The following is a 24994-nucleotide window of genomic DNA, read 5'->3' on the forward strand; positions in this document are numbered from 1 at the left end:
ACAAACTAAGAGAGTTATGGAAGACACAAAAAAGATTCAGCATGCAGAGGTCAAATTTATCAAAAAACATTAAAAATAATACCTTGGCTCTGCCACTTAGATTACTAAAGTTTGTTTTTCTTTCAAAGAAAATCAAGACACAGACTCATTGATACACACGCAGTATCCAAAATGTTAGAAGGGTTTTCACTCTTCCCAATATTAAAGTTAAGTACATAGATTTTGGCACCTCACCTATTTAAGAAAAATGTTTTGTGTACTGTAAGTTTTAGGAGCATTTCAAATTTTCGCTGTGAAATAAGTATTTCTGCCTTATCTGGAAGATATATTGTGGGCGGATCTTTATTACCGGTGTATCGTTACTGTTGATGTAACCCATTCCTATTTGGAAGTATAATTCATAGAACAAATCAACAGGTAGGTATCCCTTTTTACTGCAATCTACAGCCTCCTGCTTAGTGAAAAATTGAAAATGCCAAATGCCACAATTTTATCACAAGTTCATAAATTGGAAAACATAAGTACCTTTTTGGAGTATATACATGTAGTATGTTTTGTAGTATCACAGAACGAAGAAGCACAAATGGCACATGTAGAATTACATTTGAAGTTATCATACACAAGAGGTATAAATGACATGGTTATGACAAATGAGTTTGATCACAGGGGTTCTCAATAGGCGCCTGCTGAGGCCAGATCCGGCCCTAACGGTGGTTGGCCATTTAGCAGCTTTTACAGTAAACATAGCTAAACAAGGTGTATTTGGTCCTCAAACACAAATCTTTGAAATATATTTGGCCCTCAAGCAATTATAATTGAGACCCCCTGTCATAGACCATATGTTTCAATGGTCTATGGTTCGATATCACCAGATAAAGTGTTCAATACACCACCACATGGCAAAAGAAGAAATTTGTTGATAAGATTTACAGCATTTTGAAAATATTCTCCTGAAAACTGGCCAATAATGGGAAAAAAACAGCAAATTAATTTGCCTGAAAATATCAGAAGACAATTTTGCTGGATGGCATCTTAGAAATTGTATTTCACATACTGTCTATTTCAGATTAATTTCTCTATTATAAATGGCAAAAGTCTCTACATAGTTTGATACATGCATTTGGGTTGCTTAGTTAAAGAATCATACTATAAAGAATGCACAACTTTCCCCTTTACACAGTATTAAAGTGACAACTGACTAGTATTCTATACATAATGCCAATTGAACTCAACCAGCACAAGTAAAAGGTTAACACATGTAGCATACATCAATGTATTTGTAGCAAAGAACAGAACATAAGTTAGTGTAATTGTATGGAATTCAACATTGTCAAATTGGTTTTAGTACAATAATGAATATGCTGGGTTTTGTTGGGTACAATACTGGACATACTGGTTACTGGCACATAATGTTATATGTGTACATGTACATTGTATTGATATCAAAATGTAATTGCAGAACTTGAAGGTTTGAAAAAAGCAAGAAGGAAACAAGTGCTCCGTTGATTTGCTTAGGGAAGTTTTAGCAGAGCTATCTTTAAGACATTAATTCTGCATTGAGACCTATGTATCACTCTCCTGAGGAGAATAACACATCACTCTCCTTAATAACACATCACTCTCCTTAAAACCAAAAGCACATATTAAGTAACAATGTCAGATTGGCATAACACACTATTCAGAATTCCAATCTCTGACCAAATTAAGTGGGAATTAGACCATAAGGCCAATGAAAGCACCAAACTCTGCATATTAACTCTTTGTGCAGTAGTAAGTGTACTCACTTATCACTGAACACAAAATATATCCACACTTTAATTGTGAAAGAATCAGGGAAATTGAAAGTTGACAACTCAGTCATAATTTCACATTATTTGTCAGCTGTCACCAAGCCAAAAGGGCATATCTCTGGACAGTTAACTTTTGTCCAAATATATTTACTTACACCTACTGTTTATATCTAAACCTGGTTGCTAAGACATCAGATGCAAATGCTTGAATTGATCTTTGGATGAATTGATTCAAACCATGCACATTAGGCCTCTAGACGAATGCAAAATGCTGCTATTTGGATTAACTGCTCTGTCCAAGCATACTTTCTGTTAGTTATTTTATCTTGACCATGGACATCAAGACATCAGACATCGGATGCAAAAGGTGGCTCTTTACTTCGTCCAAGCATCCCTTCACTTACATCCTCCACAATTTTATCTCTCACCATTGACACTAGCATCTCAGAATAATGATCTAGTAACACCAATGTTGAAGCTGCTTCAGTGTCATCTTCACGGCTTTTACCATTTCCTGGAGATTTCATCTTGGCAAGGTTCATTTTCAGATTAGATAGATCCGAATGCGATAAACTACTTGAACTTTTGCGCAACCCTGGTAGGCAACCAGCTGAAGCTGTTCGGTCTCGGGTGTGATCTTGAAGAGATGTTAAACTTGCGGAGCTAGCGCTAAGTAAACTTTCTTGGCTGGCACATGTGTAGAATCTTCGCCGTTCACTTTGTAATCTTGTAACTTGGTTTTGCATTGAGTTGAGTGTTGATGATAGATAGTCTAACATGTGGTGTCCCTTACTAATATCAGGAGTGTCTGGAGATGTGGCCTGCAAAAGAGAAGTGAAACAGGGAAAAATAAACAAATTTCTGATTAAATACTTGGCTGATAATTTTTGTCAAATAATTTTCCCCAACTGACTTGCTGTGTCTGATTTTATGAACAAAAAACACACTGCACATATTGGTTTGCTAATTCATCTCACAGACACAAACAGGTCTAGGGCTCAAACCTGTGAATGTACCAACAAAAACCAATTTCACCGACCCCCATCAGAGCACAGTTTGATAAATTAAAATACTTGGTACTACAAATTTGATAAGATGGCACATCTAGAATTCATGTAGAACTGTCTCTGTAGAGATTTTGCTTCTCTCAAGCCAGTGATGTCAACACTGTGATGCAACACCAATGTTGTGTCTTTGTGGGACCGTTATGAGGTAACTTGCATAATTTAACACTCACAGCAACTGAAAATTTACTATATTGCCTCAAGGAAGTGAAGACACCATACCATGATTAGCATGTAGTGAAGAATGATTCAGTTTTTGTTACTGCGTGCATCAATTAAGTACCAACTTATGTCCACATAAATTCATGAAAGCCGGCACCAGTCACGCATTACACAAAGCATGTTTCGCGTAAGGCGCTTCCCCCAGCTGCGTGTTATGCTATTCTATATCAATCCACAACATTATGAGTCCCACCTATTACTAGCTGATCAGAGTATAAATGTTGACAGTCAGCAAAATACCGTACCTTTGTGAAGAGGGATAAGCAACTATCAAAAGCTTGCTTCATTTCATCCACACCCGTTCGTAATTCTTCTGGTGTAACAATATCTGATGATGATGATGGCCCTGTAATCAAGACACACACAATATCAATACATTTAGATACCTTAAGATACAAAACTCGGTTTCTTCTTAAGTCATCATCATAAAACTTATTGATAGAGTTTCTTTTCATCATCATAAAACTTATTGATAGAGTAAATGGTCTTTTCTTTTTCAGTACGGAATTATCATGGTACCGTTTCAAATATCAAGCTTTGTCTTATGATCTAAAAGTTGTGGTGTTTGGATTATGATGAATTTTTTTCTTTAAGAAGGAAGGTAATAAGATCTGTACTTGGCTAGATATCAAGTTTAAAGGAGGATGGTCAAATTGTTTCCACTGTGATTAATTATACTCCCCCAAAGTCTTTGCAGAGTTTCCTGCAAGTCTGTATCAAAACACCTTTGAATACTGTGTGCTAATAAATGGGTTAACTACTGGGTAGACATTATTCAACTGTAGTAGCCATGTACCAAAATCTTTGGAATGGAAACCTGATAAAAAAATTTTATTTCCCAGGCAAATAAGCCAAGATTTTCACACATATTGCAAAATTTCTCAAGTTACCAATATACTTCTACTCTGAGGGGGACGTAAAATGTCAAGGTAAAGGGGAAAAAAGTTCTATGGGACAACCTTTTGGGGATAATTTTACTGTATGCATGTAGGGCTTTGTAGGCAAAGTGGACTGATTCTGAGTGAAAAAAATGCGAGTGAAGAAACTGAACTAATTTGCAAATTAATTGCTTATAGATTTTTGTGATTTTTAGAGTCATTTGTAAACCCCTTCCCAACCCGACTTGTCAAAAGATTTGTTTGCACATATTTTTTTGTCCCCTGTGTTCAGTTTATTTTCTAAGCTTGAGTCAGGTTGATAATTTGGACTGCTGGAGTCAACTGGGGCATCCACCAATCAAAACTTGACTACAACTATTATCAATCGCACTGACCTTTTGTAGGAGATGACAAATCCAATGACATCTTGCCCTTGACATCCTCGGCAATTGTGACACTTGGAATACTGGCACTCTCCACTGGTTCAGTGGCATCATCTGTAAAAATCTCATCTGGTATGGAATCACAAGTGGATGAGAAAGACCTATCACTGCCACCAGATAGTGTCCTTTCACCCTCATCATCATGCACATTAACATGGGCAACATCATCAGATTTACTATCAAAGACACTATCAGATTTACTATCATCTGGACTACTTGCAGATTTACTGTCAGAGTTACTATCATCTGGACTACCTATGTCACTATCATGTCCATTTATGGCACTATCATGCCCATTTATGGCACTATCATGTCCATTTATGGCACCACCATCATGTCCATTTAAGGCAACATCATGTCCATTCGGAGCGACAGCATCCATAGGCGATTCTAAAATAGGAGATATTGTATGCTGTTCATCTTCAGCATCTAGTGGCTTTTCATCTATTTGTGTGTCTTTTATTTGTTCTTTTATTTGAGCACCATTTCCATCACTAGACATGTCTTTCCTCTTATCATTCACTCTTGAATCCTCTGCAGCAGCAGTTTTTCTGCCATTCTTTGACCTACCAATAGGTAATGATGCTGGTGGAGGCATAGCAATCCTATCTGCATCTTCTTTCACCAATGTGTAAGTCTTTTTCAGTTTGTCATCATCTTCTTTCACCAATGTGAAAGTCTTTTTCAGTTTGTCATCATCTGTCTCTAATGAATCTAAGGATGCTTGTGATGATGGGTCAGATTTGATATCTGTAATCTGAGCCTCTACTTTAACATTGTCTTCTTTATCAACACTATTACTTCTTACAATATCTACCACTGGGGAAACAGATTTCTTGTTTTCAACATTCTTTGTTTCTTTGTTATCCACAGTAACTTTTATAGCACCATCAGCTTTGCTTTTATTGTCCTTCAGTTCTGTCAGCAAAGACCTCTTTTTCTTGTTATATCTATGTGGTGAGGACGGAGGAGTGTCTGCTCTTGGATTCACCTTGGCTCGAGAGCTCTGTGTACCAATTTCATACGATTTCAGTTTCTGCTGTTGGTTGGGGAGTAATGGCACCATACGATCATTGCGAACTCTGTGCTTCTCTCTAGCTGGGCTGTTGGGGACACTTCTCATAACAGCTGGTCTTTCAGAGCTTTGGCTTCGTTGGCTGCGAAGAGTCATGGTATGGGCAGTGGGACTTGATGATTTTTCGGAAGCTGGAATAAACAGGAGCAAAACAAAATTAATGCAATCAAATAGTTGCTTATTTAGATATGATGCAAATTATGAGCATTTGATAAAAAAAAACCTCAACAAATACCAGGAAAAAAATCAATCAATCAATTTGTCACTCTATCAATCAATCAGAGAATCTAAAGAGAGCGTATCACATTACACTTGAGATGCATCATCATTCTCTAGAGCATGCAGACACCCAGGTATATTTTCCACTATGCACATAATTTTAGATTTGCACATAACAGCTACACTTAACAGTGGACATGTAGCATTAGACTGCATATATGCATACTAGATTTTCAGGGCTTTTCTCCTTTGAATGTAATCAGCTGGACCAAGACAAGTGGATATTCCAGATCCAGTTTATACAACATATTTCAAACATTAGTAAATGAAACTCAATTCTAACATTTTGCATCAAATTTTCATAATTAGCAAAAGTTAATTTCTACCCAAACTTACATGAGGCAGTACCAATGTCTGTCATAGAAGCAGCCCGTCTCATCACCACCTCACGTTCCTTCTTATTTTTCATCTTATTGATCTTTGCCTTTGCAGCCCCACATGATGCTCTCCTGACCTCAGTCGAGGAGTACCTACTGTTCTCTTTATCAGCACTGTCATCTTCTTGTTGCAATTTCATCTTCTCAAGTTTTTCAGGGGACAGTTCCTGACCGGTGGCCTTCATAGGGGAGACTCTCTTTACTGGAGTCGCAGGTCCCTTATTTACCACTGGGATCTGTGGCAACTCTTTCTTCCTAGGCTTATTATTAAGTCCTTCCAAAGATGGCGTTTCATCCTTTGATATCAGTGAGTCATCTGATCTGGACAGATCTTCACCAGATGAAGATGTCCCTTGTGTATCACCATCACTACTTTTACTGTTGCTCTTTTTTCTCCTCCTTGGTTTAGGTGGCACAACAGGTGGTTTCCGTGCCCTGGATGCTCTTGGAGAGGACGAGTCTTTTGATGGAGCATTTGTAACTACTGCCTTCTGTTCTGAGGTTTCGCTGGGTGAATCTAGAATGTCCTCAAGGCTATCTGCCCTATCAAGCTCTTTTGCACCAGAGTCTTTTGTGGAAGAGGAAGAAGCAGGTGATACTTTGTCTGATACAGTAACTTTGCTTTCAGAAGATGAATATGTTCTTTGCTTCTTCTGTTGAGATGATTTAGAAGATCCATCAACACCAGATGCAGAAACCAACTTTTTGCCTGAATCTGACACTTTCCATCCAAGCTATTAACAAAAAGGAGGATCATTGATCATTAGGTTGAGGAAATATATTACAGTATGATTTAAGTTTTGCAATCACAGCACTTTGAATCAATTGCATGCTGTTTTGTACTGATCTAAATCCTCTAAGCATAGTTTTAGTTTTTACTCACAAAACAAAAGCAAGTCACTTTCTAATGTGACATATTGGTTTGCTTCTTCTTTTCATTTTCTCAAATAACACCTTGTTTACCCTTCAGTAACACAGTGCAGCAACCACAAACTACTATATCCATCAACAGTCAAAGACCCTGTTCTTTGTATGCTGTGAATTCTCGCATATTCATGAGGGCCGATTGTTCGAATCTAACAATCCTGCTACCATTGCCTGTCTTTGCGGTTACGCGAAAGACTATAAAAATATGTGGTATAAGCATAGCAGTTTGGTCTCTTGCACTACATGGAACGACCGGCCCTCGCTGTCAGGTGACACTGAGACTTTAACTGTGTTGTGGTTCATGAGGACCGATTGTTCGAATCAAACAATCCCGCCACCATTGCCTGTCTTTGCAGTTACGCGAAAGACTGTAAAAATATGTGGTATAAGCATAGCAGTTTGGTCTGTTGCACTACATGGAACGATCGGCCCTCGCTGTCGGGTGATACTGAGACTTTAACTGTTTGTGGTTACTCTGTAGTAGTGTGTGGCAACAACATTGACCATGTGTTAATTATTTACTATAAGTGAAGCATAATGAGATGTTAATATAACAATAGATCATGCACAGAAAGATTTTTCTTTATTGCATTTACAAAATAGTTAATATTAAAATATTGATCACAATATTTTCAATTGCGAAAAAACTTCCCTGCATGTAATGAAATGGGCTATTTGAGTTGAAATCCATACACCCCTTGTGGAAAATCTGACCATAATCTCCCACACAGGGGTGTACATTTCAAATGGAGTTACCCATTCAGGTAACCCCCATTTGAAATTCACACTCCCTGTGCAGTGTGTGGAAGCCTAAAAAGTCATGTCTTCCAAATGGGGTGTATGACTTTCAATTGAAATTGCCTAATCTGGTGGCATATCTTGCTAAGTAACATGATCAAAATTTAAATATGCTTTTATAAAAGACGCCTTTTCCAGAACTACCAAAAAATGCAATCAAAATCCACAGATAGCGCACTTTCAATTACAATATTTTCATATCACTTCTTTGTGCTTTCTTTTGTCAGAAAATCAAAATCTTTCTCCAAGATCTAAACTCAAAATTCATTGATCTGCCACCATCTTCCAATCCACAGGAACAGCAAAATATTATGAAGCATAGCAAATATAAAACCCCTTGTTGGCATTTGAATTACCCCAACTGGATACAGTTTCTCGAGCAAGAAGTGTATTTCATACACGAGAAAAAATCCTGAGCTTTTTGCTCTTTTCATAACAACATTGTCACAAAATCAGCGATTTCTGTGACATTTGCTCTGATTGGTTCTTGCTATCTAAGAATATATGAAATAGAGAAGGTTGATAGTAAACAGTATGTGGAAATCACGCCAGCCTTTGCAAAAATAAGCAATAGCAGGACCTATTGGCACCACCTGGACCTTTTAATTTATTGTAGAATTCAAATGCCACCAAGAAATGATTCAATATAAACATTAATTGCATTCACCATTTGCAATCGTCGCCTAGTCTTATCCACAGCCATGGCCATCTCCTGTTTGCGTCGTAGTAGGTACTGTAAAGTTTGCAATGAGACCAAGTGCAGGGGAGTTAGCATGTGCCTTACAGATTACAGATTAGTGATAAGATTTTCTTTTTATTAATATTTATAATTTCTTGCAATATTTGAAATTTTGAAAACTATTTTCACACAAGTATTTTAAAAATCAATAAATAATTTTCGAAATTAAATTTGAGTACTGCTTTGTCATCTTATAAACTGCTTTGTTCACTTGTTTCAAATGAAACAGACCCAAGAACATTGATAGTTGTGATATTGAAATTTTCAAAAGAAAATCTTATGTTTAATAAATGAATGATATTTATATTAAGGGCATATCATACTAGCAATCCTAGTGTGCGAGTCAAAAATCGCTAGCCATCAAGCACTTTGCATAATCGCTACCAGCGTTCAGTTGTGGCTAGCGATGTTGCGACAAAGTAGAGACAAGTTGCCTTCAAGTTACGTCACAAAAAACGCTATGCTCCTTGTGATTGCTTCGTATGATATGGGTATTACGCAACAGTTCTATTTAAAGCAAAGTATATAGTAGTACATTGATAAATATGTAAATATGCAAGTAATGTATATGGATAAATAAATGTTATTATGCATATAAGAACAAGGATATCAAATCGTAGAAATTACAGTACATGTAACAGTTCAACCATTTAAAAATTCCCTGTCAAAAATGCTGCTAGATTTTTCACTTTATCCAACAACACATTACCCCATTAGATGATGCAGATTATGGTTCCATGCATAACTTCTCTATTTGTTTAAATTTTGAATTGTTACGATGTAATCCGTTTTGAGACCGATTCTCAATGAAATGGCAAACAAAATGGAAACATGACAAACTTTGAAAATTGTGCTCTAAATATGATTGGTTGGAATCCTTGTGATTATAATGACATTCATCATGAAATTGATGGGTTAACTTAAACATGCAATAACAGCCAAGGGTAGAAATTTGATTTGTTTGTTCTGGTTATAGTACTTGTCCAATATATGTAATGAGTTGTTTTGCAATCACAGGTAACAGGCAGAACAACAAGTGTTGGTTGCAGATAGGGTACAATTGAACAAATCAGAGACACATGCTTTGCATAGATGAAAAATTCTAAATTAGAACTTGACTCTATAAATCATGACCAGGGTTATGTGATTACAACAGGTAAAACAAAAGGGGGAAAAGAGTTTAATAGCTTATATTTTTCTGAATAAATCATGTGTCCCTAATGATGACTGCCCCTTACCAATACTGGAGTAAATTAATAGACTAGGTTTGACAAGAAAGTGCTACCTGTGCTTATAATGAAGAGGAAAATATATTAGTTACGTCGTAAGATACGTAGTGCATGGCAGGTGTTAATCATACCCAGTGTGTGATATAGTTGTAAGTATTGATACTGAGTATTACTGGTGCCTACCTGTTCTGCAGATATGCCCCCTGATGTTGCTGCCAATCCATGAACGCCTATCACAGGGCCCCTAAAATGAATGGAAAATGGCAAAGTCAATGTAAGCAAGCTGTGCCAATCATAATTCAGCACAAAGGAAATGTGACATGAAGACATCCAGTTCAAGGTTTGAAGATTAGGTACATTCAATGAAACACTTCATTTGTAGTCCGCAAACGAGACCAAGGAACACCGGAAATCACTCAAACTTGTTTGCAGGGAAAGTGTATCTGATGACCATATCAGTCATACCTGATTAAGTCATCCACTGTGTAGGACGAAATATTGTAGTGAGTAAACATTTACTTGGTTTTGTCAAACAAAAATCCAAAATGCTTAGTTCATTTGTCGTTGCTGTTTGTTTGTAGTCTTTGGAAGCCTGAGGCTGCTAACATTTATAACTTCATTTTATTCATAAGGCCAAGAAAAAATTGTTTGTTTGTCCTCCACAACAATTCTGAGGTAGGTGTCGAGTGGGCGGAAAAACTGCAGTTTAATATTGGGTTTTTAGCTTCTATTAAACTTGACCAATGAATCCTAATAAGATATTGATTACGAATATTTAACTTTTACATCACTTGATTTATGTTTTAAACCAATTTTGAATGTGAACAAGTTGTTAAAAAAACATTTGTCACAAATTCCAAAATAAAGGTAGGTATCAAATTGTACAGTGAAGACAAAACTTTTTTTTATAGTTACTTGGTGCAGGGAAGAACCAAAGAACTATTTTTATTGATCTAAACATTATACTCACTTGCCCTGACTCATTTGAGCCCGTGAAAGAAATTTAGATGAAATACTAAGCCTTCCTGTAGCTACATCATCAGTAAACTCAGATTGCAGCTGCTCAAGGCACATGCCAAACTTCTCCTTCTCCATGAAGTTGAAATTGGTATGAAGAAATTCCTCTTCATCGTGGTTAGGTGAAGTAGATGACATTGGTGCATCACTTTTACTCTCTGAAGTGGTTGGTGAGGACTCCTCCTCCTCTTCCTCACCCTCCTCATCTTCAAGGGAGTCTTCTTCTATTCCGTCTTCATCATCGTCAGTGCTAATGCTGGTTGGATCCGTTGCTTCAGATTCTGGACAAAATCAATAGTATTACATTATATTAACCAACACTTGATATAATAACTTAACTTGTGGATGCAAAACGCTCAAGATAAATACAAAAAAACATGAAAGAAAATAAACTAAACAAAAGAATTCTGAAACAAATATGTTTTGAGGGAAGACTTGAAACTCTCAATAGAGAATTGGGAGAGTGTTCCATAAACTGGGCTAGCTATTGAGAAGGCCCTGTCTCCGGCACATTTACATGTCTTAGGAACCTGAAGGTTCAGATCATGACCTGAACAAGTGGCTACCGAGCCAAGATGAGGTCTGTTTACCACCAGACAGTCTTTCTGGAGACAGGGTCCATTCAATGAGTTGTACAACTAAATATGATCTTCTATATGAAGCCAGTGCAAGTCGGAGAGTTGAGGGGAGATGTGACAAGATTTTGGCTGTTGGTAAATCAACCGAGTGCATTTTGTTTTGAAGCTTTTGCAGATGGTTCAGTTCTTGTTTTATTCTTTTCTTTTTTCCAAGTTTTACTTGCACCTTACTGCACTCATTTTAAAACAGCAACACATTTATATGTGATGAATTCATATCAACATTTATATGAGATACATCCTCCTTTATCGTCATGCCAAACATCACTCATATGTGACACAATCAAGACGAATGAGTCTAAAGACATTTTTCACTTTTTGAATTTTGTTCATTACTCATTCGCACTTTAAAAATTTTACTGTACACTGTACAGTGTACAGTATGGTCAAAACCCCATTGATATCGGACTTCTGGCTATAATAATAATGAACTAAAACATATCACCTGTTTTTATCTACAAGTCAATCAATATTAGCAACATTAGACTCACTGTTTGTGTCATTTCATTTCTTACCTGGACTAGTCAACTGTGATGATTCTTCATCTGTTTTCTTCTCAACAACCAAGACATCCTTACTTTTCTTTCTCATGCTTTTCCTCCTTGCCAGTTCTTCACAGCTCTGTGTTGACTCTGTTACTTCAAACTTCAAACTGTATAATATAAAGAATGCAATCTTATTAATATCAGAAAAACATAATCCTAGTATCATGGCGATGAAAAAAAAAATTAGAATTCACATTTTAGGGATTTTTTGTAGCTGTATGAAATTTTTTTTTTTTGGCTGAATGAAGTGGATTGATTTTGCCTGAAATATTTTCAACAACAAAAAAATATTATAAAAAAAATCAGTAAATTTGCAAAATATGTCTGCAATTTTTAATGGTTATTAGCCTCTTCAAGACCAACCGACCCTACCAGGCAAGTCCATCCGCCGTAGAACAGGGTTTGTTTTTTTGTCACCTAAACAAATGCTGCTTTTGATACTATCTGAAGTCATGTTTAGATGCTCATGTTCCAGTGAAATAAAATTTCAGGTGAAAAATCTAGCAAATATTGAATGCATTCTTTCAACATCTTCAGTAATGTCTTGATCATAAAGGCTTCTGTATGTGTCACTTCGCACCAACAATTGATGTCAAAAATCTTCCACCACAGCAATTTCCAACTGAATGTTGGGATTGTACAATTGACCTGTTGTGAGCATGATGTGGTTTTGCAGTCAGATATTTGACTGCAAATGGATGCTCACTGATGATCACTTTAAATAACACTATATATTTGACTCACTTTTCAGGTGATGATGGTGTCTCATCACTTGGTGGATAGATGATATCCTCCTCTTTGCTATCCTCTTCTTTAGCACTACTTGTCTCCTCATCCCCATCAACATAATCTTCATCTTCATCTTGACTTGGTTCTTGGTCATCTTCATGAGCCAATGGGCTGACCACCTCAGGGCCAGACCGAGATGATGGCGGTAAGAATGGGTCACTCCCTCTTGTGGATGTCACAAAGCTCTGGGCCTGCACAAAATTAATGATGTCATGTTACTTATGAATATATGTGTATACCATTTTTCACCCTGATGTGGCAGTGACATCAACGCGTTGAGGCAACTGTTTCACGCATGTGTATCTATGCGGCGTCTTTAAGTATGTGTGTATGTACGTTAGCACTTTGAATGAATGCTAGCGATTTGAAGTTGTCCCCAATGAAATGCGCACTGATCACTGCCACACTCTGGCACTGGCTGTAGGTATCAAACCATGTATACATTTAATGACTCGCTGATCTATAGGCTGATATATTTAAGTTAATTTACTGAAAGCCCTTTTAGTTGCATCCAAGATAATGTCTTTATAGCCGAAGTATTTTAATCTTGGCTTATACATTTGTAAAGCCTATATCCACAGCAAAGAGTGTTCAGTAAACCTGTATTCAGATATGAAGTCTGCAGTATTTCAATCTTGGCTCATAAACACAAGATGTATTACAATTTTTTATGTGTAAGCCTACATACCAATCTGCTCATTTCTTCTTCTGTCAATTCTCTTTCAAACGTTTTGAGACCCTCCTCAGCTGACATGAACTCTGCATCTTCTGAATCTTGAAACTAAAATGGAAATAAGAAATAAAAAAGTTCAGTTTTGTTTTCCACCAGTATTAACTCTGACAATGTTAAATCATGTCAAACATAAAACATACATGTTTTCTGATACTTCTAAATGCATATTATCCTCATTTGTTTTACCTGCTTTATACATCACTACATACAACATTAGAAAATAAGAATTTTGCTCCATTGAACCAACTTTGTACTTAGTTTATTAAAAATCAACATAAGGTAAATTAAGCAATGTACAACATAATTACTGAAACTACTGCACACATTTATGCCCAATATTTCCCCATGCATTTGTGCATTCAGTATAGAAATGCAAAAACAATTTGGCTTAAACAGTGATGAAGGTAAAATACAAACTGTGTACTCACATCTTCCTCTGAGACAGGGAAATCCTGTAAATAAAAATAAAACATCATATAACTACTTTTGACAAATAATCTTATGTTACACTACTCAATAGGTGAAAATTTCATGAGCATGTGAATTTTCGTGCTCAGGGCAGCTATCGCTACCGTTAAAACAAAAATACACAAATGCGAGACATGACCAAAGGGAATGATGTTGTTGATATTGTCTTTGAGATATTGGCAAAAAAAGTGTTCAAATTATTTTTGTTTTATATTGTTTTTAGCCATTGATAAATTGCTCATAACTCTGTAACCAGATGTCCAATTTTGATGGGGTTTACATCAAAATGTAGCATTTGTAAAGTGCCAGGAAATGATCTAAAAATCTTCTACTAATTGAAATTGCCGACATGTGACTCATTCCACTTGATCATGTCACATATGTTCTTATGTATGGGTCTATGTGAGGAATGTGTGTGTGAACATGACCACTTATACAGTAATGCAACATACAAATGTATCCAGTATTTGTTTCACAGGTGCATACACATTTTGATGTGCTTTGCTCAAGAAGTGTTTTAGAAATGGTTGTGTCTTCAAAATAACCCATTCAGCCAATAAATATATTTTGCAAGGCAATGTGCCATGGTGTATTGCACATGAAGCATGAGACTTTGTGCCTGCATGACAATGATATAATAATTTAATCTATTAATATAATCTCAATGATAATAATGCAATATAATGAGATGATTAGTAAAATCACTGAATAGTTAGTAACAAACGCAAATTTCAAACAAGTAACTTCATGCAGAGAGGATCTTTAATGGGGAGATTAGAATTACAGAATTTAACAATTAAGAAAAGCATTTAATCAAAAGGATTAATAGGGTATGTTAGTAGATCAATTGTAAATACATCATCCAATTGTACTAGCAAATATTTCATTCATTTACAAATGTAAGTAAACATTATGTCCAATATACAAGCCTAATGCTACTGAAATTACACCATTATTTCCTAATGACACATTTATTCCTGCATACTTCCCACAATTCAAATACCTACTCCTGGGTCTATATAGAATATGGATATCAGTGGTCTAAGTTACATTAGACTGTTCCAGTTGGAATCCATACCCCAAAACATGACCTTAAATCTCCTACACAAGGGGTGTACATTTCAAATGAAGTCACACAATCAGATAAAACCATCTGAAATTCACACTCCTTGTGGAAGAAGGGGGTGTATGGATTACACATGGAATAGCCCATTGGCAGTGATTACATAACATATAATTGCCAAGACAACACTAATCACATATATCTCATATTAGACTAATGGGTAAACAAATTGATTTGGTAGTCAAATATTTTGTATTCTTGCTTCCATGTCCTATAAAGATCAAGTACCCTACCTTTAAACTGTGGTCAGCATATAGAGCTTTTCAGAATTTTGACTGAACTTTGGTAAGTACTTGATACTGATCTTGTGCAGTAACTTGTTGCAGCAAGAATTATGTGGATGTATACACAAGATGACCATCCCATACTTTGTGATAAACTTAATCCACTTGATATGCAACCCACTAATGGACACATTTTAATCAGTGCCCCAGGAAAGAGTCTTTTTATCAATTTTCAGAGAATCCTGGAGCAAACTATGGTTTGATGTAAACAGATCTGAGCAGTTTGGAATATGTTGATATCAATCACTAAAAATCAGTGCCAGGTTTGTCTTTATTGGGGAATACATGTATTAGTCAGCCTTTTTTTTAACAAATCCTGAGTATATAAAACATTGAATACTTTTCATCTGACAAAAGCATTATATATATATATGATAATGTTAGTGCCCAAACTTGTTCAACCACTGACCAATTTAGTAAACTCCCATCCGTATTTGACCACCTCCATTTCATAAAATAACTTGACTGACCTTGTGATTTTCACTATTCAAACTCTGGAGTTCTTTGATCTAAATTGTAGGAATGTTACAAGAAATGTTTAGTTTTATCAAAAGGAAATCAAGGTCTTTTCTATTTCCCAATGGATAATACAAGTAATAAAACTTTACAAAGATCAAGAGTTCAAACGCTGCCATATGAAAACATTTACTTGAATAATTGTTTATACTACCAGCCTTCTTCATTTTGATGCTAATCCTAATCACCATATTGATAAACAAGCAAATGCTCAACCAATTCCATACACTCACCACTTAAAACCGTTTTGGTAAATCCCATAATTCTTTGCGGTTAGACCTGAGATGTCATCTTTTGACGTCATGCCGATGTGCACATCGTTTAGCGAACATTGTTACTACGCATTTGAAAGCTGTGACGTGCGCAGTAACAATGTGCATAGTTATGATGTGTGCATCAGCATGACGCCATCTCGGGTCTGACCGCAAAGAATTATGGGATTTAACAAAAAAGTCAATTTTACCCAACTATTGCACTTACAACATCCGTACCAATGAATAAAAGACAAAGGTTTTGCCTGCATTAGTCTTGAAAAATCTCAAATCCAGAAGAAAATATTGAATGATGTTGATTATGATGGTTTTTGGGTGCGAATGATTAACAGCTAATGCGAAGCTAGGTGCTGTTTTGCATTTCCATCAACATACCACACATCACTTCATACCAACACTGGGCTTAAAGTCAGGTAGTCAGGCAACAAGCAGGCATCAAACACGGCAATCAGGATGGTAGGGTAGACATGCTGTAAATATGATACACAGCAGGCAGCATACTACCCTTAATTGAATATTGAATACTTACAGGAAGATGACTTAAAATCCTTACTTGATCAAGAAGGGCATCTGGCTCCACTGTGTAACGCCTACGATCTACAACACAACAGATTAAAGAGGATTTACTAAATGATAAAAATATCTATGGAAACTAATGGGACAAGTATGCGAAGGGTTCTGTAACATTTCAGACGTTGTCAGGAAAGTGATGAATACTAATTAGTGGGTGGCCCAGCTAATGGATAGCTGATCCCTTGATCTTTAATTTCTAAGCACGGTAATACTGATATAAATGACCACTGCATATTATTGAATTCTATGCGATGACATCTTTACCAACACAAGAGAAGCATTTCTGTGATTTAAATCTCTTGCTACAATCTGAGCAAAACTTAATTATTTTGCTTGGAACACACTAGTGCCGACCCCTCATAAATAGAGCTGAGAGTGTGATTTATAGTTCCATAGTTGCCAGGTAGTTCTAAGTTATATCACCAGATCAATTCAGTTATATTTGGAATGACACTAGGATCAAAGCAAATGTTCCGTCATCAAAATAAATGTTACTAGCTTCATGTCAGTAGCTGGTCACTTTCTAATTGGTTACGGATATGGGGTGACTCCACATAGCATCAATGGACACTCCTGAGATGAGGATTAGGGTTGGGGATAGGAATAGGGATAAGGCTAAGCTTAGAATTCAATCAGCTACACATATACATTTCCATTACTGTTTATATGAGATTTACGCCAGATTGAGACTATTTCTTACCCAAACAATCCTCCAGTCGTACTTCAATAGTGTTTTCCCACTCAGATTTGACCTTGATACCTTGGCTATCGATACGCTGTGCCCATCTTCCTTTAGGCTGTGATGGACTGCTGTATGTGGTGGGACTGGGAATGTCTTCTCCTGATACCTAGTGGCAAAAAAGAGCAATTTTAAGCAAATGATTCTGAGAAGTTGGTCAAATTTTGTAACTTGCGGTTTTCACCTTGATTAAAGGACAATGATCGACATATCCCCACTACTTGCTCAGAACAGCACCATAACTCTTTTGACACAACCTTGTCTCACTGGTAGTTCTATGAAGTTTGCAGTCTAATTTGTCAAGTGATGTTATAATTTTGATATAATATTGAATACTAGTGTACCTACCTGTTTCTTAGCCCAAAGGGGTAGCTGGCCCATGCTGAATCTGTAGTCCTCTGGTACAGTACTCTCTGGAAATAAACAAATCCAAATAATCAAGAAAATCAAAATATTTTGAGTAGATATGAAGTAACATTCAGTTCCATATACAAGCATTTCATTCATCATCAATGGCATTTCTAGTAATTTATGTTTTATAATGAAGAGTTTTAGCCTTCTTTAAACAGACCAATTTTAGGTTTGGATCCCACAAAGTATTGGAATTGATTATAGGAAAAATAGTAAAATTTGATCTTAAAATAGTGTGTATTCATTTATCAAAAGTGAAGGCTCTGGCACACCAACAAATATTATAAATTGAGAGAGTGAACACTGGTCAGTCAAGATGTAACACCACTACACTACCTGAGTTCATAGATGGTACTCAGGTAATTTCACCTAGTCATGACTGTCCACTCTCTCACTGTGTCTTGGCAGCCATCTATATCTTAAATAATGAAGAAGGTGGCATATGTCCTTCACCCTGGCAGGGCATTAGGCAATGCGAGCCACAAATAACATGCGCCAACGATCTCACATTGTCTTTAAGCCCTGCTATGGTGAAGCATATAAACCACCTCATTTTTTTATTAATAAAAGTTCACATACCCCTTTGCTTGTCGAGTTGTGCTTGTAGATGCTCTGTAGCAGATATAAAGTCAGCCTCATCAATCCCTGCCTGTTGCGCATCTGTGTTATTGTTATTATTTCTTGTACCCTGATTGGCTGCTTGGATCTGAGTACGTATCCTCAGTGGCATTTCAGGTGGGACTACGTATGTGCCACGTCTGGAAGCGACAAATATTGGTGACATGTTTTTATATAAGTTATTTGTCTGTAAATTGCTCAATTATTGAGAGGTTTTGAAAAGGTTGTTAACAATATGACATTATTGGACTTAAAACTATGTGTTACAAGATAGTTGTAATATTTTTATTATTTATGTAACCGTTTTTGTGGAAAAATAGTGGGTTTTTTCAAACATCTAGATTATGTTCAGCACCTTGAAGCATTACATAGTACACCTAATAAATGTATCAACTATTATTAAACTTGTATAAAATCTTCAGTTATAGGTGTGACACCAGATTGACAGCCTCATCCCAACTTTACCTCATCATAAGGAGGATTTTAGCATCAGATGAAAGCTCACATTTTTAACATAACCCAGTGAAATTTAGGCGGTATGAACAAAAACATGATAGATTGGTGGTTACCGACGGAAGTTGTGTTCTGTTCTATGGGCCACAAAGATACATATTTTTGATTCTAGAATCAAAATCGCTGCAGCAATTTAACTTAAAAAGTAGAATGAAATAGTTACGTGATGGATGGCCTCAATGTGAAGTAGAAAATACAATGTGTTACAATCAGGCTACAATCACACACCTTAAATTATTTTTATCAATTTGCAGACAACAATCATATTTAAGCTTCATCCTTTATTACCTCACCCCATCCTTACCTGATAATATCATACTCTCGCTCTCTTCTTCTCTTAACCTGGCCAATCTCTGCTAATCTTTCCTTCATATTATGTGTGATTCCCCATGGTAACTGCCATAGGAATATACACCCATCCCCAGACACTGATATCAGATGCTTGCAATCATTGCTGAATTTGATTCCTGTCACCAATTCTGGAAATGAAGAAAAATAATATGTTAGCTAATTTGATAAGTATGTGATTGCAAGTTTCCAAAAGAGATCGAGTGTGGAGAAAAAGACGATCAGAAAGATACAACAGAGAGAAAGACAGAGATAGACAGATGGCGAGTCACATCTTTGAAATCTTAAAAAAACAAGTGGTTACCATTTTAACATCCAACATATTTATACAATATGGAATTTGCAGTATCAAAAAGAGTCCCTTCAGATACTGAAAATGTAGTGCCAATCTAATCTTTTTCTTGTAGGCAGCCATTTTACCAACCTATATGAGGACAAAACCAAAAATCCTACACCTAAACGGACACAAAGACATAAGAAACACACAAAACATGCATGTGTTGTTACCATTTTATTCTTTTATCAGTTTAATAAAAATAAAATAAAACTATTTCACTTACCAGAATGTCCTGTCATAGTGCCAACACACTCTCCTGAATAGAAGTCATATATAGCCAATGTTTTATCAGAGCAGCTAGTTGCAACATACATGCCAGATGGATCCAGCTCTACTCTTATAAGAGTTCCATCATCACTCTGCGAACCTTTGTATATCCTCTTCAGTTTGCCTGTCACTGTGTTGTGTATTCTGTTAAAAAATATAGTGCAGAATTAAAGTTGGTATCTTTACAATACTATGTGCTTCAATTTCCTTGTACGTATTTGCCTATGGACTTATCATGCAATAAAATAAATAAATAAATGTTGTTTGATTTAACGTGCGCTTCAGCTAGGCATGGCCTAATTATCAGCACACTTCAACAATTATTCCGCTGCCATAAGGATATATCAGAATCATTTCCGCTTCACCAAGTCCGCAACTGATGCCCAGGTACTCTCAGCGACTTGGATTGTGATTACCCCCAACAGCTCCCCATTTTACACCTGGGTGGAGTGAAGCAATTGGGAATTAAGCTATCTTGCTCAAGGACGCAACACACTGGCCGTGGTGGGGCTCGAACCCGCAACCTTCCGATCATGAAGCTCGCGCCCTAACCATTAGGCCACCGTGCTTCATGCCAAGTAAAACTGAAAACACTTTTATCAAGGGTGTTCATCGCCACCATATTACTCTTCATATTGATGGGTCATTAGACACCCAGGCAATAGTTTGTCAATACTGAATATTTAGGATTATGTTGAATATTTTCAGTTTTATCATTGCCATGTCCAAATAACAATCACCTGTACTTCTTATGGGTAATATATTGAACTTAACCAAAATCAGTTAATGAGGAACATAAAGGTGGTGGACTGAACAGGTTTTTAGAAAAGCACTCTCCAGTTTTTTATCTTGATGGATATATTTGACCCAAATGTTGTTTTTTCCATGTAACATCAGATACCTGAATATCAGAAATGCTAATTTAATATCACGGTATATATATGAAACTTCAAGGGAGTGTGCAAATTTATAATATATAGGCCTACAGTGTTTTGTGACCCATACACATACCTGAGATTCCTATCCTGACATGCAGTGGCAACAAATTTCTTGGTGGGATCAATAGCAATATCATAGAGTGTCTGCTTCCCTACAACATGGTGGTTACGAAGGAACTGTAAGTCTGGATTCTGTCAAGACAAAACAGTTGATGAAAACATTTATTCATTTATTAATTTATTCAAGACACATTTGTTTCAGAACTAAAAAGATGAATGCAAAATTTCAGTTTATAAACAACAAATCAAAGAGCATAGATGACCATACTGTATCAGCCTGACTAACCAAGCTTAACGAGAAAGGAACAGAACCAAGCAATCGGGAGAATTGAAAAGGGACCGACACATACAGCCAACTTGCTGATAGGTAGAATGGCCTGGAAAGAAGGATACTACTATTAACAAGATAGTTAAGTGAGTTCAAGATTAATTAGGTATTGATATCATCCTTTCACAAGCATCATCTACCTATCATTTAACCAATCATATGGCTAAGAGTACTATAATTACGTTAATGATCAAAGTTACATTACCTGTACAGCAGTTCTGAACATCAATGCCTTATCAGCTCCACAGCTAATCATCTGCAACTGTGCATTGTTATCTGCAAGAAATGGTGCAGGTATAAATTATGTAGTTATTGAGATACCGAGCCTTTCAGATTGTGCCTTTAGAAATTCTGGTCAAATCTTATGGAATTATTTAGAAAACACACTTTTACAGTCTTAAAAGACTGTAAAAGCATTAAATATTTCACAAACTAATTTAAATCTCTTTATAAAGCCAAACACAACTGATTAATATTTATTCTTGGTGCATGCTTATGTATTTGTTGATTGAATTTATGTGCTATGGTAACTTATTATTTTTTGCTTGTATGTGTTGTTAAACATAAACGGATGATCATATCTGGTCTTAAAGGCACCTTCATCATCTTCTTAATATCATTGTTGGTGTATATTGTTAATGATAATGGGCTATTACAGTTGAAATTCATACACCTCACCCCTATGGAAGACATTACCTTAATCTCCCACACAGGGAGTGTAGATTTCAAATGGAGTCACCCATTCAGGTAGCCTCATTTGAAATTCACACTCCCTATGTGGAATATTAAGGCCATGTCTTCTATAGAAGGTATATAGATTTCAACTGGATAGCCCATTATGACATAATGATATTGAAATCCAAGTTGAATGAATATTATTTGCATAGAAGGAAAATATATCTCGCAAAACATAGACTTGAGGAATATTAGTTGTTTGCACATCACATTTGTAACTTTCACTGAGAAAAACAAACACACACACACATCATTAATGGATTTCTTTACAATATGAACAGCAACTTACATGAAAATTTTACAGCGGTTATACAAGACGAATGATCATCTATTGTCTGCATTAGAGAACACTGCTCATCCATGTTGAAGACATGTATAAGGCGATCTCTGCTGGCTGATGCTAGTAAATTATACCCTAATAACAAATGAAGATGATAGAAAAGTAAACAAATTAATAATATAATAAAACTTGAATACAATTGGAAAGAAACAATCTTTACAAATGAGACAAGTTCATCATTTATTTATCATCATTATTGTTTTATGCGTGTACTTACAATTCTTCAAAATTCTAAAGCGCTTGTAATGCCATGTTAAGCAAAATAGCAATAAATACCATTTGTATCAGTTGAGTGCATGAGGGTCATAAGTGCACAATAATAGTAAAGCACTTACATACAACCCTGCATTCTGGCATAAATTGATAAACCCAAGTTGGAATTTGGATGATGAGTGAATTCAAATTGAAAGAAATAATAAAGTAAATACATTTACAATACGTACATGTATGGACCGATTTAAGAAATCTGTGGATTTATTAAACAATTTTACTTGGGATTGCTCTGCAGCAACAATTCATATTATATTCACAAATATTTCACTTCAACTCATTTGTCAAAATCAATTAACAACTGTACCTGTTTCAGGTATTGTAAACTCCAGACAAAGCACCTCTGAATCATGAGCCTCAATGCAATGTAACTCATCCATAAACTGTAGATCATGCACCCTGATATTGCCAGATCTGTCACCAGATGCCAGGTACTGCCCATCTGGGCTGACACACAGACACCGTACGCCGTTATTGCCCTCCCCAGGGTCCGTTTTATCTGATGTGCCCGCTGGGTTGTAGTCTACATCTAATAGATTCTCATACTCTTCATCAATGTACAAAATCTTTAATAATTCCTAGAGGAAAAGACAGAGAAGTAAGAACAATGTATATATAATATTTAGCAACATACAAGTGCCAACAAGTTCTTTATGATTAGCATGGTTTGTGGCTCTTAAGCTCATCAAAGTACTGTCTGTAACACTTCTTTGAGAATATGTGCATGAATATTTTATTTGCACAGATTAAAGTTGTTGTAGGTTATACAACTTTAATTATATTTTTATATGACATATCTCCAATGTACTATTCACTGATATTTAATCAAGAAATGAAGACATTTTAATATTAATTTCATGCACTTGAATTTAAAATGACAACCGATATTGGAAATATTCAAATGCAAGTATATATTTTGTATCCTACATGTTTCAATTGGGCTATGCCAGTTGAAATCCATACACCCCTAAGGAAGACATGACCTTAACCTCCCACACAGGGAGTGAAAATTTCAAATGGAGTCACCCATTCAGGTAACCTCATTTGAAATTCACACTCCCTGTGTGGAATATTAAAGTCATGTCTTCCATAAGGGGTGTATGGATTTCAACTGGAATAGCCCTCATGAAATATTAATGTTGGCATTCCTGATTGGATCCTAAATTAACTGCATATCAGTGCAAAATGAATTTTCCATAATGCATGGATTTTTTGCTGATGACAAAACAGAGCCATTTCTCGATAAATATTGCATAACGAAGACTACAAAATATGTCACATAATTGGATCAGGATTTGTTGAGTTGTATTAAATACAACTCAACAAATCCTGATCCAATTATAATAATACTCTCACATATTTACAAAGATGTTATTTTTAGAAATGTGCTCATGTCTTATTAATCACATTCTGACATAGAAATGACTTCCCAATTGTTTTTTATCAGAGCACCTCGGACCTAGAGCCATTATGCCACATAGCCACAACCACCCCAACCCACACACACTCCTGCTTGTAAATACATGCAAGTGAGGACCTCATTCTGCATATGCTTTAATCCTATCTAACCGAGGACACACACACACAGATTTTAATTGACACACCCCGGACCTACCCCATACAACTTAACAACTTCCTATCCAACCGTGACCTGTCCTGAACCCCCCAAACGTGGACTACTCTTAAATGCATTTTTACATTATTTGCGTTGTCCTGGTTATAGCCAGCAACTGCGGACATCCACAGTTGTAGGTATGTCCACTGTTGCACTGTGTGTATCCTAATGTAGGTCCATGTTTGCAGGCAATTACAGACACACCCCCACCCCACACATATTTAAACACCATACAAATGCACTTACTTTGCTATAGATATTTCTTTTGAATACATCAGAGGTCATCGCTGGGTCAGTATTCCATATCCTCATTGTATCATCTGATGAACATGTAATGAATGAGTCCGGTGGAAGCATTTCACGTAAACCATCCAGCTTGGGGTAGACCTCCACACCCCATATGCATGATGAATGATATAGGAAAGACCATTGTTTGCCAATCTTCTTGACATCATGGACGTCCCAAACATAGACGCTGTGGTCATTGTAGATGCATGTCACCTGGAATATGATTATAATGAAAATATAGGCTACACAGTTAATAATAACACTCATTGACTACATTTAATATTACACCATTCAATTTTGTTCTCAAATTTGATTGTGACAGAGGATTACCATTAATGAATTAAACACACGATATGTTTACACTATCAGTAAACTAAAGTCTTCTTCAGGGATCTTTGAAATCCACTT

General features: G+C 36.2%; 1 protein-coding gene across 1 annotated transcript in view; it reads right to left on the minus strand.

Moving 5' to 3' along the window:
* Positions 1–939: 939 nt before the first annotated feature.
* LOC140152256 (uncharacterized) overlaps positions 940–24994 on the minus strand; it is an 88485-nt gene continuing 64430 nt past the window's right edge. Inside the window, exons 12-33 of the mRNA XM_072174561.1 lie at positions 24545–24799; positions 22991–23261; positions 22363–22488; positions 21544–21614; positions 21024–21142; positions 19969–20156; positions 19365–19539; positions 18509–18687; positions 17867–17931; positions 17480–17627; positions 16658–16803; positions 13972–13995; positions 13499–13591; positions 12766–13001; positions 11992–12128; positions 10792–11119; positions 10005–10065; positions 8521–8586; positions 6088–6862; positions 4350–5603; positions 3322–3422; positions 940–2611 (exon numbers count right to left, since the gene is read on the minus strand). Coding sequence (XP_072030662.1) covers positions 2138–2611; positions 3322–3422; positions 4350–5603; positions 6088–6862; positions 8521–8586; positions 10005–10065; positions 10792–11119; positions 11992–12128; positions 12766–13001; positions 13499–13591; positions 13972–13995; positions 16658–16803; positions 17480–17627; positions 17867–17931; positions 18509–18687; positions 19365–19539; positions 19969–20156; positions 21024–21142; positions 21544–21614; positions 22363–22488; positions 22991–23261; positions 24545–24799 — 5292 coding nt within the window. The 3' untranslated portion in view covers positions 940–2137. The remainder of the gene's footprint in view (positions 2612–3321; positions 3423–4349; positions 5604–6087; positions 6863–8520; positions 8587–10004; positions 10066–10791; positions 11120–11991; positions 12129–12765; positions 13002–13498; positions 13592–13971; positions 13996–16657; positions 16804–17479; positions 17628–17866; positions 17932–18508; positions 18688–19364; positions 19540–19968; positions 20157–21023; positions 21143–21543; positions 21615–22362; positions 22489–22990; positions 23262–24544; positions 24800–24994) is intronic.

This window comes from Amphiura filiformis, chromosome 5, assembly GCF_039555335.1.
Source record: "Amphiura filiformis chromosome 5, Afil_fr2py, whole genome shotgun sequence".
In the NCBI taxonomy this organism is placed as follows: Eukaryota; Metazoa; Echinodermata; class Ophiuroidea; order Amphilepidida; family Amphiuridae; genus Amphiura; species Amphiura filiformis.